The sequence below is a fragment of the Camelus dromedarius genome, chromosome 19 (genome assembly GCF_036321535.1).
Source record: "Camelus dromedarius isolate mCamDro1 chromosome 19, mCamDro1.pat, whole genome shotgun sequence".
In the NCBI taxonomy this organism is placed as follows: Eukaryota; Metazoa; Chordata; class Mammalia; order Artiodactyla; family Camelidae; genus Camelus; species Camelus dromedarius.
Genome location: NC_087454.1, coordinates 21,453,344 through 21,468,473, shown reverse-complemented (window position 1 = coordinate 21,468,473; position 15,130 = coordinate 21,453,344). Strand labels below are relative to the sequence as shown.

Here is a 15,130-nt window from a genome sequence, read left to right as displayed (position 1 = left end):
TCTGAGCTACATGCCCTTCCTCACTCCCACCCCCATGTCAGGTGCACCAAACCTCCTGTCCTCCAGCTCAGATGCCCTACTGTGGCCCCTCCACTGGAACCCAGGGCTCTGCAGCCAGGGCAGCCTGGTGGCCCATGGGCAAGGACTAGGACTAAACTGAGACCTCTATAAACTAAGCTTATTCCTGGATTGAGGATGAGGGACGGGGTCCACAGACAGACAGCCCAAAAGGCCAAAGTCAAATTGGGTTTTATTAGTAACATCACAGGTCTGAGTCTGGTGACGGGACAGTCTGCTGGGCAGGCCCACTCTGCAGACACATGGACAACCATTTATCTTAAGACCCCTTGGCCCCAGGGGCTTCTTGATGTGCCCTAAGAAGCGGGGGACACATCCCTATGTGGGTTGCAGGGATCCGGGCAGGGCAGACTCAGGCCAGCACCAGGTTCACTCTCTGGGGGCCAGTTTCCCATCTCATCCATCTCCTCAAGGAGCAGGTGCTGGGGGGCAGAAGTGGGTGAAGGAAGATGACTTGGCATCTTTGAGCTCTCCCCTCCCTGCTCTGCATCCTCCCAGAACCTTTCCACCTACTCCCAGAGACAAGCACCCCAAAGCCCTTTCCAGACCCTCTCCCATGTGGACCCAGATCCACTATCCCTGAGCCACCTCCCTCCCTCCCATAAAATAGAGATACCCTCTCCCTCCAACTTGGGAGGGGTTACCTGGAAGCCCTCGAGCCAGGCACCCCAACCAAGCCCTCCCTTCCCTCACCTCTGTCCTGGACATCACACCAATGGGGCTCTGCAACCTTCCCTCCAGCCTAGGATGGTGCTTCCACTGCCTCAGCACCCCTGCCCCAGGTCCCTAGCATTCCCCAAAGGCTGGGAGGCGACTTCCTTCCCCCTCAGCCTGGTATTCCTGAGGGCAGATAAGGAGAAAGCAGGGGTGGTGATGGACATGACCCCTGAAACACCCGCAGGAGGAAGACATTCTGGAGGCAGCTGTGTCCCCGTGAGGACTGAGCTGGGCCCCCACTTGCCATTACCCAGAAGCTCCCTAGGGGCCCCCAGCACTGCTCTGGCTACCCTAGGACTGTGACTCCTGGGAGCGGGGCAGCCTGGCTCAGGGGGCGGTTCTCGAGGGGAGGGGAAGCAGGAGGGAAGGGTGAGGAGAGATCCTTTCAGCGAGTAAAGGCAAAAGCAAGGGCCCTGCCAGAGCGACAATCAGTGTGATGCGGGGTGAGGTGGCCCAGCATGTTCCCCAGAGCACAGAGGGGAGCCCTGTGACTCATGCAGGCTCAGGACAATGGGAAGGCTGCCTCTCAATGTCCCAGAGGCAAGTATTTCTGGTGTTCACGACCCCAAGGGGGAGACGTAATCCCCGACACTAGAGTGCCCTTTGCAGCTGAAGGTCACACACTCTTCAGCTTATCAGATCCTCCAATGGTCCTCTTTTACAGGTAAAGAAACCAAGTCACAGAGCAAGTCAGTGCCAGAGCAGAGACTTCGACTAAAGACTTCGCTCTTCCTTTTGTAAGCGACACAGACTATCAGGGACAAAATTCCACTGAATGAAAGGATGAGCTGATGAATGAATAGAAGGATAAAAAGGACTTTGACACATTTGTCATCAACAGATCTGTCAATGTGCACTCAGAGAAGCTGGGACAGGCCCAACATATAAGGCCAAGGTCAAAGAGGGTGGGCCTGCGGGTAGTCCTTGCCCACGCCTCTGTGTGTTCGTGGGAGTAGGCATGACTGTGAACTGGAGGAGAAAACAGAGAAAGAGCAACATTATGTGACTGACAGAGGCACAGGAAAGCCTTAAAGCCACCTACACAAATCTCCTCATTGTAGAGATGAGGAAACTGAGGCCCAGAGAGGGGAAGACACTTGCCCAAGGACACACAGCAGAAGGATGGCAGTTAAGCCTTAAATATGGACATCTGGACTCGAGGTCAAATGACAGACTGATGGAGAAGTGTGTGTGCAGGGGGTCAGGACCTCCTCTGCACTCTGACAGCACCACCCCCAAGAAGGAATTATGCCTTTCACACCCAGCAGTGGAGGGTTGGTGGAGGGAGGGGTGATGCTGGAGCCAGGCCCAGGGGCCTGAGAAGATAGGAGGTCTCCAGCCCCACTTTCCCCAGGGCCCTTAGGCAGGGTGTGGTAGTTGGATGGGCCAGGCACACCTGGCTGTCCACAATGCCTGCCTCCTCCAGGGTGATCTCCTGCTGGTCCAGCAGCTCCTGGCCCTCATGGCCACCCATCTTCCAGAGGCAGGACTCCCGTTGTACTACCGGAAGCTTCTTTAACTCCGACTCCACAAAACCTGAGAGCCAGAGAGATGGGCATGGGACAGGCAGGAGAAGGGTGGAGCAACCTGATGAGGATTGAAGGAAGAGGAGGTGGCTCCGGCTCTCCAAACCTCACCGCAGCCTGTGCAGCCCCTGGTCACCCCCAGCCATAGCCCTTTCTTCATCCCCGGAGCCAGCCAGATGCCACCTCCCTACCACCCTGCCTTTCTCAGGAAACTCACTTTCCATGGGCTCTCTCCTGCCAGTATGAGTGTGAGTCTCTTTCCCTACCTCCTGGGGAGAGCATGCGAGGGCCAGACATCTGCCCCCACCCCCACCTGGCCCACTCCAGCCACCAACTTCAGAGCACGGATCTGAAACCACCCAAACCCCCTGGGTTCGAGTTCCAGCTCTGCCACTTACTAGCTGTGTGAGCTTGGACAAGTTTTATTTAACCTCTCTGTGCCCCACTTTCCTCAGAGTGAAGCAGAGACTGTAACAGGACCTACCTCAGAGTTATAATGCATTACTTCATGAAAAGTGCTTAAAAGAGGGTTTGGCCCATAGTAATGGCTATGAAAATGTCAACAGTGATGTTATCGTAATATGTGACTATCACTAGGCCATCTGCTCACCATGTCTGGGCAGCAAGGGAGCTGTAATGGGAGAGTGGGCCCTCTGGGGCACTGTCACAGCAGTGCATGATGCGTGATGGGAAAACTAGGGATGGAGGTGGCCAGTGAAAGAGGGAGAATTCCGGGCTGGGACTGGGTAGTGCTTGAGGAACTGGAGTCCCAGTCAACCCCCCACCCCCACCCCGGCAGCCTCCCAAACCCTGAGGGAGGAGGACACTAGCTAAACCTAGCCTGACCTCCAGACCAGCCACACACTGGTCCCCGAGCTCGAGTGGTCATCTTAGGTCTTCTGGTGCCACCTGGTGGTAAGAACTGGTATCGCACCCATGAGCCACAGGCCAAAGTGGGACTCCCTCCACCTGGGGACTGATTGGGCGGGGAGGTGGGGGCACCACACTTACCTACTGTATCTGTCGACCCAAAAGTCTTATGCAGCGGCGACTGGAGGGTGACAATGTCTGGGACACAGAGCTTGAATGAGCTGTCCTCTTCCTCCATTTCCTCTTCCTCATCTTTCTCCTCGTGGGGCAAGACTTCCTTGAGAGGAAACTGAGGGTGTGCCCCGTCAATGAGCAGGTCAGGGGGCAGGGCCCCAAGCCCGCACCCCAACCCAAAAACAGAAAGCAGGAGGGAACAACAGCTCCCAAAGGGTTAAGAAAGATGACTGCTCCCCTGAGACCCTAGGCAGGCCTCACCCCCGCAACCAGAGCCTAGCCCCACGGACCTTGGCCATGGCCGATTTCTGAAGCTGCTTGTACAAGCTGAGGAGGCAGTTCCAGGGAGTTGTCCCTACTTTCGAGGAGGCCAACCCGAGGTCTCCTGTGGAGAGGTAGGGGTCACTGACAGGCTGACAGCAATGAGAGGCGGCCCAGGCCCAAGCCCAGGTGGGCAGTGACACAGGGAGGGCCAAGCTGAAGGTGAGGTTTCCTTGTTTTCATTAGCAAACACCTGCTATGTGCCAGGCACAGTCCCAGGCGTTCACAAAGAACTTCTCGTTTCATCCTTGCAACTGCCCTCTGAGATAGGTACTGTTATATTACCATTTTATAGATGAGGAACTGAGACACAGAAAGGTTGAGTGACTTGCTGCCATCACACAGCTTGGCCTAGTGGAGTAGGAATTCAAACGCAGCCTGCTTCCAGCATTCCCTCAAACTGCCCTGTGTCCTCCCAGGCCCCACAGCCCTGGGGAGTCCTAGAGGAAGATGGTCTGTTTCTGGCATCTCCCTCACGCCTGTGGCCACCACACTCACCACTAAGAAGACACTCCTCCTCCTCCTCCTCCTCCTCCTCCCTGGTAAAGGCCTCGGGGCTGACTGCCAGTGGCCCCATGGCCCTTTGCAGGCATCCTTGCTCCAAGGCTTGGGCAAAGTGGCCCCTAATCCCAAAGCATAGTCAGATGCAGGTGGCAGGTGGAGCCCAGAGATGTGGTGAAGGCCCCCAGCCCCTCCAGCCCCCTAAGGCTCTCACACAAGCCCAGCTCAGCCTCCTCCATCCTCCTGTTCCCAACGACTCCCTGCTGTGCCCTCTGGGGTCTTCATCACAGAGGTGGGTATCTGTCTCCAATAACAGGGTGAGGAGAGGGGTGGGGAGCAGAGGGAGAAGTGGGCCCCCTTCCTCACCAGGGTGGGCACCAAGTCCACATGGGAGTGGGAACCAGGTAGGAGAGAGTGAGGAGGGAAGGCAGGGAGGAGTGGGGCCCGGAAAGGAGCCCTTCCCAGTCCCTGGCCTGTCCCCCTTTCCTTTCGGTGCCTCCATCCATAACCCCTCACTTGTGGGAAGACCCCCATCTCTGCCTCCAACAGCCCCGAGCTCCCCTCCAACCATGATGTGTCCATCCATTCCCCACCCAGTCCTCTGCCCATCCAAGGAGTCTGTTCCTGGTCCATCCCCATTCTGGGTCCTCCCATCCAGGTCCACATCCTTCTCTCTTCTTACATCCAGGCCTCGCCCCAGTACCACCATCCGAGGCTCCTTCCCACAATCCACAGCCCAGCTCCTCACCTGTCTGAGGTCCCAGTATCCCCTAAGGCCTTCCCTGCTGCTTCCTCCTCCTCCTCATCTTCCCTCTCCTCCAACTCAAACAGGTTGCCCAGCACCTCCTGGCTTCCCCTGGGCAGGACGACTTCACCTCTGCACCCTGGGCCACGACCCTCAGGACCTCCATGGGGGTGGGGGTCTGGGGCCCTGCATCCCCCATCCCAAGCCTTGAGGGATCGGGCTGTGATAGGGCCACAGAGAGGGTACAGGGCAGCACGGCGGATGGCCTGGACTCCTTCCTCCCTGCTCCTCCCTGGTGGTCAGTTATCAAGCGGATGGCGTCCTGCTCTGGCAAGGGGAGTGCCCGACCCCCTAACAGGGCCTTGTCTGAGCTCTTTGGGCTGCCCTTGCTCCCCACCAGGCTATGGAAAAGGCAGAGCATGGAGGAGTGGCCCCAAATTCTGGATCGAGGGGTTGGAGCTGGGGTCTCCATCTTGAGAAGGACCTGAGTCAGAGGGAAGAGCTGTAGCAGCCACCTCAGGACCAACTGCTTAAGAATAGAAGGTTTTCAAATTAAAACCTCCAGTTGAAAACTTCCAGGAGTTCTAGAAGGCAAAGGTGGGGGTGGGGTATGGTAGGGGGGATTTGGCTGGGGGCAGAATGTGCAGGGGGCAATGAAACAGGGGAAGGAGGCCTGGGGAGCCAGCCTGAGCGGGGCAGTTGGTGAGGCTCCAGGAGACACAGGGGTAGGGGGCAGAGGAGGTTGGGGAACCCCGAATCAGAACGGGGCAGGGGCACTCACCCCTCTCCGCTAGGCCTGTCCTTCCCTGGCTGTGGCTGCTTTTGTCCTTGAGGGCCATTCCCCGAGGCCAGAGAGTATCTGTCCTCCCTCTTGTCTCCCTCTCAGCATCCAGCTTGCACGTGCCCAGTTTGTAGCACAGACCCTGTGTTTTCATCTCTGTTTACCTATCACCTTCAAGATTTTTACCTCCGGACACCACCAAGGTGCTTGGTACATGGGTCTTAATTGCACGTTGAATCTCAATTTAGTATTATTATCCCCCACCTACAGCCCCGATTATAAAACCAGCTCAGTGACCTGGGGAGAGGTTCCTTAAACCAGCCTCCTAAGCCTCAGTCTATCCATCTGTAAAATGGGTGTAGGCTAAGTACCTACTTCCATAGGTTGTTGAGAGGATTCTGTGAGACAGTAGTTCCTAAAGAGCCTGGCACACAGTGGTGCTTAAGAAACCTCACCATCCTGGCTTTTTTTTATTAATATTGATGACGGAAGTGGGGAAAAGACCAAGGATGAGGGCTGGGAATCAGTGGTGGGGAAAGCAGTGGGGGAGGGGGAGACACTCCTCCCAGGTGGGAGCAGCTCTCTCGCCAGGGAGCCGAGACCAGACCTAGCCCAAGGCTTAGGCTGGTGCATCCGCATCCGGCGGCCACAGAGCAACTTCCTCTAGAGGGAGCTGATTGAAGCAGGGAGTTGCCGGCACCTCTATGATCACCGAAGCCTTGCGGGTCCCCAGGGCCGCGCCAGGACAAGCAGAGGCTGCATCCGGACACCAGGAATTCACTGACGCCCGTTCCGGGAAGCCAGGCCTGGGTACCTTACCCTTGGGAGCAGCCACTGGCCCCTCAGGATCTCCGGCCTCCGCCCTGCTGAGCGATCCCGGGCCAGGGCCAGGGCTAGGGTCCAGGCAGGTAAGCGGGAGGGTCCTGCCCATCCTCCCTGCTCTCTGAAACCTAGGCCCAGGGTGAGGCAGGGAACCCTTAGGGGGCCCGGTGGGGAGGGGGAGGCCTCAAGGCTTATCTGGGCAGCTCTGCCAACCCCTGCTGGGGGCCTGATCCAGTCAGGGCTCCCTCTGGCTGCCATACAGACAGCTTCCCCTCTTGCTCTGGCCCTGGGTGCCAGAGAATCGGGTGCCAAAGAACCAAGTTCTTGAGCAATCTGGGGGATGGGAGTGGAGGTCAGAGCCAAGGTCAAGGGCAGGGGGAGAACTTTTATAGCGCTTCCTGCTGCCCCAGGAGTCCTAACACTAGGTCTGCAAGTCAAGCCAGGCAGCTCCCCCTGGGAAATAGCCTGGGCCCAGCAAACCCAGCAGGTGGGGTACAGTGGACGGCCCCCTACCAGGAAGTCAGGCCACTCGGATGAGGGTAGAGGCAGACCCAGGTAGGCACAGGCCCCTGGCCCTGGGGGCTGTTTCTAGTCTCCACCTTCATCCCAGAATTAAGTCCCAGGGGTAGTGATTGAGGTGCAGTAGGTAACCCCCCAGCCCTGCGGTCCTGGGGGCACCAGGCTTCAGGGACCAGGGAAGAGAGGAGGACACCTTGTTCAGGAAGAAGTAGTTGGGATGGGGGTGTGCCAGGCAAAGGTCTATTTTAATGAGGCCAGGCACCCAGGGGTGGAGGAGGGGAGGATCTGCCTTCCCCCGTCCCTGCCCTGAAAGAGTGGAAGGGTGGAGAACACAGAGGGACCGCCCCCCCCACCCTTCTCTGGGGCACTTTCAAAAATGGCCCCAGGCCTGAGAGGGAAGAGAGTGGGGGAGGGCACACAGGTCCTCCCAGGGAGGAGGGAGCAGCTGTGCTTGGCCCCAGGAAGGGCTGGGCCCTCCCCAGGGATAGGAGGAGGGGGTTTCCCACCCGGGTGGTGGAGGCAGCCTTGGGGTGGGGGGAAATGAAGGGGGTGCAAACTGAAAGTGAAACAGCTTATGTCCAGGAAATACACCCTCTGTGGACGCTGTACAGAGCAGACCAGAGTTGTGGCCAGAACTGGGCAAAAGAGGAAAACAGAGGCTGGAGACAGGAGAGCAAGGAGGTACATGTGTGAGACAGGTTGGGGGGCTGGGAAGAAGGTTTCCTCAACTACCTGCCACGCAGGAATGGGAAGAGCACAGGTGGGACTCAAACAGGGAAAGCTGCCCTGGAAGGGACACCCTCTGAGGTTCACAAACTGGAAAATAAGTCTGAAATGAGTGTTAAGTGGAGGATGGACTCATGGAAATTCAGATAATCAACCTGATGCCTTGACTAGCTATGTGGCCTTGGGCACTAACTTCTTTGTGCCTCACCTTTCCCACCTATAAAATGGGCATGCCAGCGCTTACCCTGCCAGGTTACTGTGCTCTTTCCATGTCCAGCCCCCCCGGGGAGTACACATACATACGTGGTAGAAGCATACCACAGGCACTCAGGAAATGTTTGCAGCTAACAGGCCTGAGCTGGAAAACAGGTGTGTTCTGACTAGCCAAGGGGAAGTGAGACCTTCAAGGACAGCCTTCATGGGTCATTGGCTGGAAGGTGGCAAGTCTGCGGTAAGCATGTGCTGGGTAAGGTGCAGGAGGCCCTGGGAGCAGCAGAAGGAACCCCAGCCTCTGAAACTAGCCTCCCTGGCCCAGGAGTGGGGTGAAATGCAACTAGAGATCCCCTAGGGCACTGTAGCAGCACCCCTACTCCCGGCTGATCCCTGGGTGGGAATTTTGGCTGCCTGGCTTTTCTCACCCCCAGTGCCCCTTGAAGAGCTGCCAGTGTAATACTCAGTAAGTTCTTAGGGCGGTGGGGTCTTTGGGGAATGGGGGCCCCCTTCCCTCCATGTGGCTGAAGAAACCTCTGTTCCCCATCTTTGCTTTTTCTCACCCATCCCCACAGGCTAACACTGCCCTCCACCAGGACCTGAGGAATGGCATCCGGACAAGGTCCAGGTCCTCCCAGGCAGGGGTGTGGAGAACCTGATCCCTCCTCCACTTCGGGTGAGGGTCTTTGTCCCCTCGCCCATCCCATGACCACCAGAGTTGTCTGTGAGGATTGAGAGAGCAGATGTGGATAGGCCAGGCGGGAATGAAAGGCAGGCTTGCCTGCCTCAGTTTACTCACCTTGTATAAAGGAGAAAAGCATCTCCCTACCCAATGCAGGCAGCCCGTCAGGCTCAGAAGCTGGACTGCAGTCAAGATTAAGCCCTGAGAATGGGGGGAGTCTTGGTGGGAGGAGGGGTGGGAGGTTTTGAGGCTGGGAGGGGTCAGGGAGGGAGCATGAGATGGGCACAGTGCCCTCCCAGGGCAGCTGGGCAGGGTGGGGTGAGGAGGAGGAAAGAAGGGCGTGGTGTGGCTGTCCTATCCCTGCAGTGGGAGAAATAAGGAAGTCAACGGGCTTATCACCAAGTCAGGTCTGCTAAACAGGGAACGGGGTTGTTACAACTTTGGGGAGGAAGTAAGATGGCTGCTCTGTTCCCTGTTCCAAGGGGACCATCAGGGAAGCCTGCAGCTCACAGCCCACCCCAAGTTCTTCCCTGGACTTTGGGTTCAGTCCCAGCTTTGTCACTATCTCTCGATGTGGTTTTTCTGGGCCTCAGGCTACAATTTCAAATTTGGTTTCCCACATTCCCTAAGCCATAAGGGCTGGGTGCCTTGTACACACTAAAATGAAGTCAGGGACCCAAGTGCCAGGGATTCCGTCCTGTCTATACTGCTCCCTCCAGCTGTATGGCCTTGTGCAAGTTACATAAACACTGTGCCTCAGTTTCCCCATCTGTAAACTAGGGATCAGCTACTTCACAAGACTGTTGTGAGGATGAAATGAAAAGTGCCAGAAGACTACTCTGCACAGAGTAAGCACTAGGTGTTAACTAAGGACCAGAAGAGAGACACTTTTGTCCACAGGCAGAGTGAATCATCCCCAGAGCACTTCCTCCCTGACTCCCAGCTTTGATCCTCAGAGGAGCAGGTAGCCCGGGACACGGAGGAGGTTTTCCGCAGCTACGTTTTTTACCGCCATCAGCAGGAGCAGGAGGCTGAGGGGGCAGCTGCGCCCACCAACCCAGAGATGGACACCTTGCCCCTGGAACCTACCAGGTGAGCAGCAGGTCCCTGGGCCCACAGGGAAGTGGAGGCTTATTTGGGGTCCCCATGCAGGTCTTGGGAGCTGGAAGGCCTGGAGGGGTCTTGCACTTCTCCCACTGCTGCTCCTTGTTCAACTGGGGCTCCCACACCCATCCAGGACCTTGCACCCTTTTTAGCATATGCCTGCCCCTTGTCCTTGGGCCCAGCCTTTATGTTTGAGAACACTCTCAGGACCTCTAAGGAGGGGTGCACAAGGCCAAGGGCATCTCAGGCAGAAGCCCTTTGCCATGAGCCCGGGCCCCAGTGCTAACTACCTGCTTGCCAGCTCACCTGCTGCCTCCTGTCCCTCCAGCACCATGGGGCAGGTGGGTCGCCAGCTCGCCATCATCGGGGACGACATCAACCGGCGCTACGACTCAGAGTTCCAGGCCATGTTGCAGCACCTGCAGCCAACAGCAGAGAATGCCTACGAGTATTTCACCAAGATTGCCTCGAGGTAGCTTCGGCCACTGCCTCTCCATTGCGCTGTCACCACCGTGCTGTGCCCTGCCCATGGGATGGGATGACGCTTCTCTGTCACTGTCAGGAGACGTGTTTGTCATCCCTGTGTCTGCTGTTAATTCACGTGTGGCCTTGGGCCCCTGTCTCTTCCTCTCTCTAGGCTCAGGCTCTTCATCTCTGGTGTATAAGGTTACATCCCTTGTAAGCTCTGGCATTTGACCCATTAGATCAGGACTATGGAGGGGCTCAGGTGGGGATGGCCCCAGAGCCCCCCAGCCCAGTTGGGACACAGCTGTCCTTTGGATTTGGAACATTTCACACCAAAGATGGTAAGGTTGCTGGACCTGGCTTCAGCCTACCAGGTTCTGGAAATGGCTTCCAGATGGTATAATCTGGTGTCAGAGAGGCAATCTGCAGTTAAAGAGACCAACTGCCTGGGTCAAATCTCAGCTTTGCCTGCCACTTACTGGCTTTGTGAAACTTTCTAACCTTCAGTTTCCTGGTCCGTAAAATAGGGGAAATATGTTTTGAACAGTGTCCACACTTAAAGGTGTTAGCCATTGTCATCACCTGGGTAAGGAGGTCAGCCTTGGGGTAGATTCGAGGCTGAGGGTGAAGGCATGAGTAGGCAATAGATTTAGAATTGGTGCTCAGGGCTGAAACATCCTGCCTGTGTCCTTAGAGGCCACCACCCACTCTGCTGTGATTCCAGGACCTGTCCTAACCTCTTCTGTCCTTTTCTCTCTGCTGTCCCTCGGGCTGCCAGGCCAGCAGCAGCACCCACAGGTAATCTCCCTGCTGCCTCTGTCCACCGCTCTGTCCTCCACGCTCTCTGCGCCCCTTTGTGCCCCCAGCACTTGGGCCACACCCCCAGCAGCAGCAGCCCACTTCTATGCCCTCTTAGCTTTCTCCTTTCACAGAAACTCAGGCTCTTCCCAAATTGAGGCCAAGCTGGGGCAGCCTCTGCTGCCTCGATTCACAGCTAAGCCATTTTGCTTTCCAGCTGGTGGGGGGCAGGGAACGTCCAAAGAGATGGGAGAGGAAAAGCAGGCCGAAGGGCCCTCTGGGGTACTCCACTGACTGTGTTGACGCTCTGTCCCCAGCCTGTTTGAGAGCGGCATCAACTGGGGCCGAGTGGTGGCTCTCCTGGGCTTCGGCTACCGCCTGGCCCTACATGTCTACCAGCGCGGCCTGACTGGCTTCCTGGGCCAGGTGACCCGGTTCGTGGCCGACTTCATGTTGCATCACTGCATTGCCCGGTGGATCGCGCAGAGGGGTGGCTGGGTGAGTGCCCAAGCATTGATGACCGCCTCCCTGCTGCTGGGACCACCCCTCTCACAGCCCCACCCTGGTCCCAGGGCACTGTACACCTGCCAGCCCCTTTGTGACCACTCTGTCTCTCTTGGCAGGTGGCGGCCCTGGACTTGGGAAATGGCCCCATCCGCAACGTGCTGATAGTTCTGGCCGTGGTTTTGTTGGGCCAGTTTGTGGTACGAAGGTTCTTCAAGTCATGACTCCCAGAGGGGCCCTTGGGGATCCTGAGACCCCTGCATGGACTTCGGCCCAGCCTTCTCCCCTCACCTCTTCCCCTGCCGGGGTCCCCCCCATTAAGAGTACAGAAGCTTTAGCAAGTGGACACTTCAACTTTGGAGGGCCCCTGCCCAGAGATCTGTCAGGCTGCAGGGTGCTCCAACATTGCATGGTGCTAATAGGCCCCCTCTCAGAGAGGGGCTGTGGCCTCCTCCCTTAGCTCTCTGGGACCCCCTGTGCCCTGTCTGCTGGGCATTAGGGAGATTGATAACTTGGGGATACAAGAGGCTGGGAGCCACTTCTCCCCAAGGAATTGTCAACAGTTTTAGCTTTTTATAATACCCTTGGGAGGACACACCCACCCCAGCCCCATTCCTACCACTCTGCCCAAGGCCAGGGTGTCTGGGGTGTGGGGGTTAGTAGCCCTACCCCTCCCCAGGATTCAGCTATTCTGGAAGGTCAGAGCTTGAGAACTGGGCCTGGAACCCAGTCCTGGCCCTTCCTAAGCATCATGTCCCCCAGGGCAGGACTGGTGGGGACAAGGTCCTGCCCAGCTTCCTCTCCCTCACATTCCTCCTCCACCATTGCCTTTCAGTTGGACTCTCAGGGATTCTAGGGTGTGGGTGGAGTCAGGGTGCAGACCAGAGCTGCCTGAAATTATTCATCAGCACCTGCCAAGCCTGCCTTCTGAGATCCTCCTCTCCCCCCTTCCCCTCACCTATTACCACTTGCTCCTGCTCCATTCACTACCAGTGAAGCTCGCCCCACCCCTATCACTCCAGATAAGGAAGGTGGGGGTCTTGGGTGAGTGGGGTGCTGACATTATGGTTTAGGACTGTGGTTTGTTATTGTCAGGGAAAAGGGGTAGGGAGCTCATCCTGAGGTTTCTGAGTGAGAAAAGGGCTATTAACACCACTATGAACCCCAGGATTGGGACCCTTCCTCATGGCCTGGGCACAGTGTAATCTGGGGGTATGGATGGAGAACTGTGAATACTTGAACTCTACCCCTCTAGTGGAGTCTCTACACTCCACACCTACCTAAGCCCCTCCTGTGAGTGGGGTAGCAGTGCCTCATCTATCTTGCACAGCCTAGGGAGTTGGAGGTCAGGGGAGAGTTCTTAATTAAGCAAAGAGCTGGGAGGGGATGCAGGCAGAGCCGGCTGACCACCTCCCACCCTTTGAGTGTGTCTGAAAATAAACTGCAATCCCCCCATTCCCACTTAGTAATTTTTGTCTCCTCTGCTACCCTTCACTCCATCAGGCTGGAATGGGGGAAGCTGGGCATGCCTGGCTTTCACCTGGTTTATTACTGAATAAGGTCTCATCTTGGGCCTCCAGAATCCTGTAGTGGGCTAAGTGTGTTTCTCCAGCCCACTAGAAGGCCCTAGCCCCTTTCCCAGGCACGACCCTCATCTCTTTGGGTTCCAGGCAAGTTTCCAGGAAGTCAGGGGTCCCTAAATTGCTAGGCTCTGGCTGCAGAGCTGATAGAGCAGCTGCACTTGCCTGGGAACCCCCAAAGGCCTGGCCTGAATGCCTCTCCCTTCCAGGGCCCTAAAAGCCCTTCTGCCCCATGCTTGGCTCTACCTGGGACACAGTGTCCTGGCTCCCTCTTCCCGATGTCCCCCACAGCTAGCACACACACACAGGGTTTTTCATTCTAGGAGTTTTGTGCTGCATGGGAGTCCCTGTGGGGACGCAGCCAGGGGTGATAAAAATAATAGGCACGGGGGCGTTTAAATGTTCCAAAATCTACAGTCTTTCCTGTCCTGGGCACCCTGGTCTGCTGTTTTCTGACACCCTTCCAAAGTGGTCACATTCAAGTCCTAAAAGGCTCTTTCTCACTCCCCTGAGGGCATCTTGCCAATTCCCCGGCCCCTGACTTGGTCTTCGAAGAGACCGCAGTCGTGGGCGGGAGTGGGGGATGGGCGCTGTAGCCGCGGTGGCTAGAAGGGTGGTAGCTACAGGCCTCCTGAAGGAAAAGCACGTATATAACACTTAGGAACACACCATGTGCCGGCCTTTATGCTGAGAACTTACCATACATACCCAATCAGTAGATGTTTTACCTGGTGACCTGGGGGAGGGGAGGGGACGCCTCAAATTCCCACTTCACAGATAAGGAAACTGAGGTACCTGCCCAGAGTCACCAGGTAGGAAGGGTGGGGAGCTGGCAATTGCCACCAGGATACTGGCTCGCGGTTTTACGTGGAGGACGGAAGGGTGGGGGCTGGGGCCGTTGGTTTTGAGCGCAGGGCCCCCAAGGGGTGAAGCGTGCCCCGGCGGGAAGGAACTGCGCGACCCCTCTGAAGTCCGCGGAAAGTGAGCGGGTTGCCCGAGTCCAAGATGGCCGTTGCTGCGTCGAGTGCGCAAGCGTGCTCTCTCGTGGGCGGGGCCTCCGGGGCGCACCTCCCACTCCCTCCCCGCGAGAGGCTGGCCGAGAAGCGGACGGGCGGTGGCAGCAGCCGTGGCTTCTGCCCTTGTGAGAAAGGCGTTGGACCGCTAACCCGAAAGGCATGGGGAACCCCCAAAAGGTTTTGGCCTGTGTCTAGCACGGCCCCTTTCACTCCACTTCTATTCTGCCAAGATGAAGTTTCCAAAACAGAAATCTATGTACATTCGGCAATTGTGAGAAGTTAGGAGGGACGGAGTAAAGCAGAGGCTGTGGGGGTGCAGGGAGCAGATGGATTCTGCAGGTATTAAGGAAGTTAAATCAAAGTCTTCTCAAGATTTGTGGTTCTTCTGATATTGTAGCTGCGTCTCCTCCAAAGAGGTCTAGAGTCCTCAGTCTGTGATGCCACTGAGCTGGAGCAGTGCAGCCATGGGAAGGAGCGTGTTCAGGTGTCACGCTCAGTAGTGCAGGGTCAGTACAAATATCTGCCCTGCCTTGTACCTAGCCCCTCCCCACCCCTACCCCGGAGTTTACCTTCATGTGTTTGCTGTTTTACCTCCTCAAAAGAAAGTTTATTTTAGATCACTGTCCATTCAAATGAGAAAATCCTTCCTTTGCCCAAACCATTCAGTAAGTTGTTTGAATAAGTTTTTATGATCTAACCATCTGAATAGCATTAAAATAAAATTATTTCATTAGTTAATTAAGATAAATAAAGCCACTCTCTCCTCCTCCTACACACTGCAGATGTAAATGCCCAAACCAAAGAAAAATCCAGATTTAATTCTGTCTAAACAGAACAGATATATGTGTGTGAGAAACAGACAGAGAGAGAGAGAAAGAGAATGGAGTTACCAAAGATTGCTGGAGGTATCTAAATGTCAAGCACCAGGAAATCAGCAAAACCCAGTTTATGGAAAGTGGTCATCCGTTGCTGGACATGTTAAAAAGGTGAA

At 56.3% G+C, this 15,130-nt stretch overlaps 2 protein-coding genes across 11 annotated transcripts; one reads left to right on the top strand and one right to left on the bottom strand.

Annotated features, from left to right (window-relative positions):
* Window positions 1–362: 362 nt before the first annotated feature.
* On the bottom strand, window positions 363–6,158 carry LOC105101375 (gametogenetin-binding protein 1-like). The gene is given in 7 exon segments (XM_064476395.1): window positions 363–500; window positions 772–2,331; window positions 3,333–3,480; window positions 3,656–3,750; window positions 4,185–4,309; window positions 4,936–5,056; window positions 5,059–6,158. Coding segments are annotated over 6 exon segments (1,116 nt in total). The 5' UTR covers window positions 5,405–6,158; the 3' UTR covers window positions 363–500; window positions 772–2,050.
* Window positions 6,159–6,364: 206 nt separating this feature from the next.
* On the top strand, window positions 6,365–13,000 carry BAK1 (BCL2 antagonist/killer 1). 10 transcript variants are annotated; one of them, XM_031434916.2, is made up of 8 exons: window positions 6,365–6,621; window positions 7,637–7,735; window positions 8,125–8,456; window positions 8,566–8,666; window positions 9,629–9,764; window positions 10,105–10,248; window positions 11,357–11,537; window positions 11,663–13,000. In XM_031434916.2, exons 4-8 carry the CDS (start codon window positions 8,597–8,599, stop codon window positions 11,765–11,767), a joined length of 636 nt encoding a protein of 211 aa, XP_031290776.1. In that variant the 5' UTR covers window positions 6,365–6,621; window positions 7,637–7,735; window positions 8,125–8,456; window positions 8,566–8,596; the 3' UTR covers window positions 11,768–13,000. The 10 variants fall into 10 exon arrangements, with proteins under 10 accessions (XP_031290776.1, XP_031290777.1, XP_031290775.1 ...); XM_031434917.2 differs by having other exon boundaries at window positions 7,626–7,735; window positions 8,125–8,231; XM_031434915.2 differs by having other exon boundaries at window positions 7,626–7,735.
* The last annotated feature ends 2,130 nt before the right edge of the window (window positions 13,001–15,130 follow it).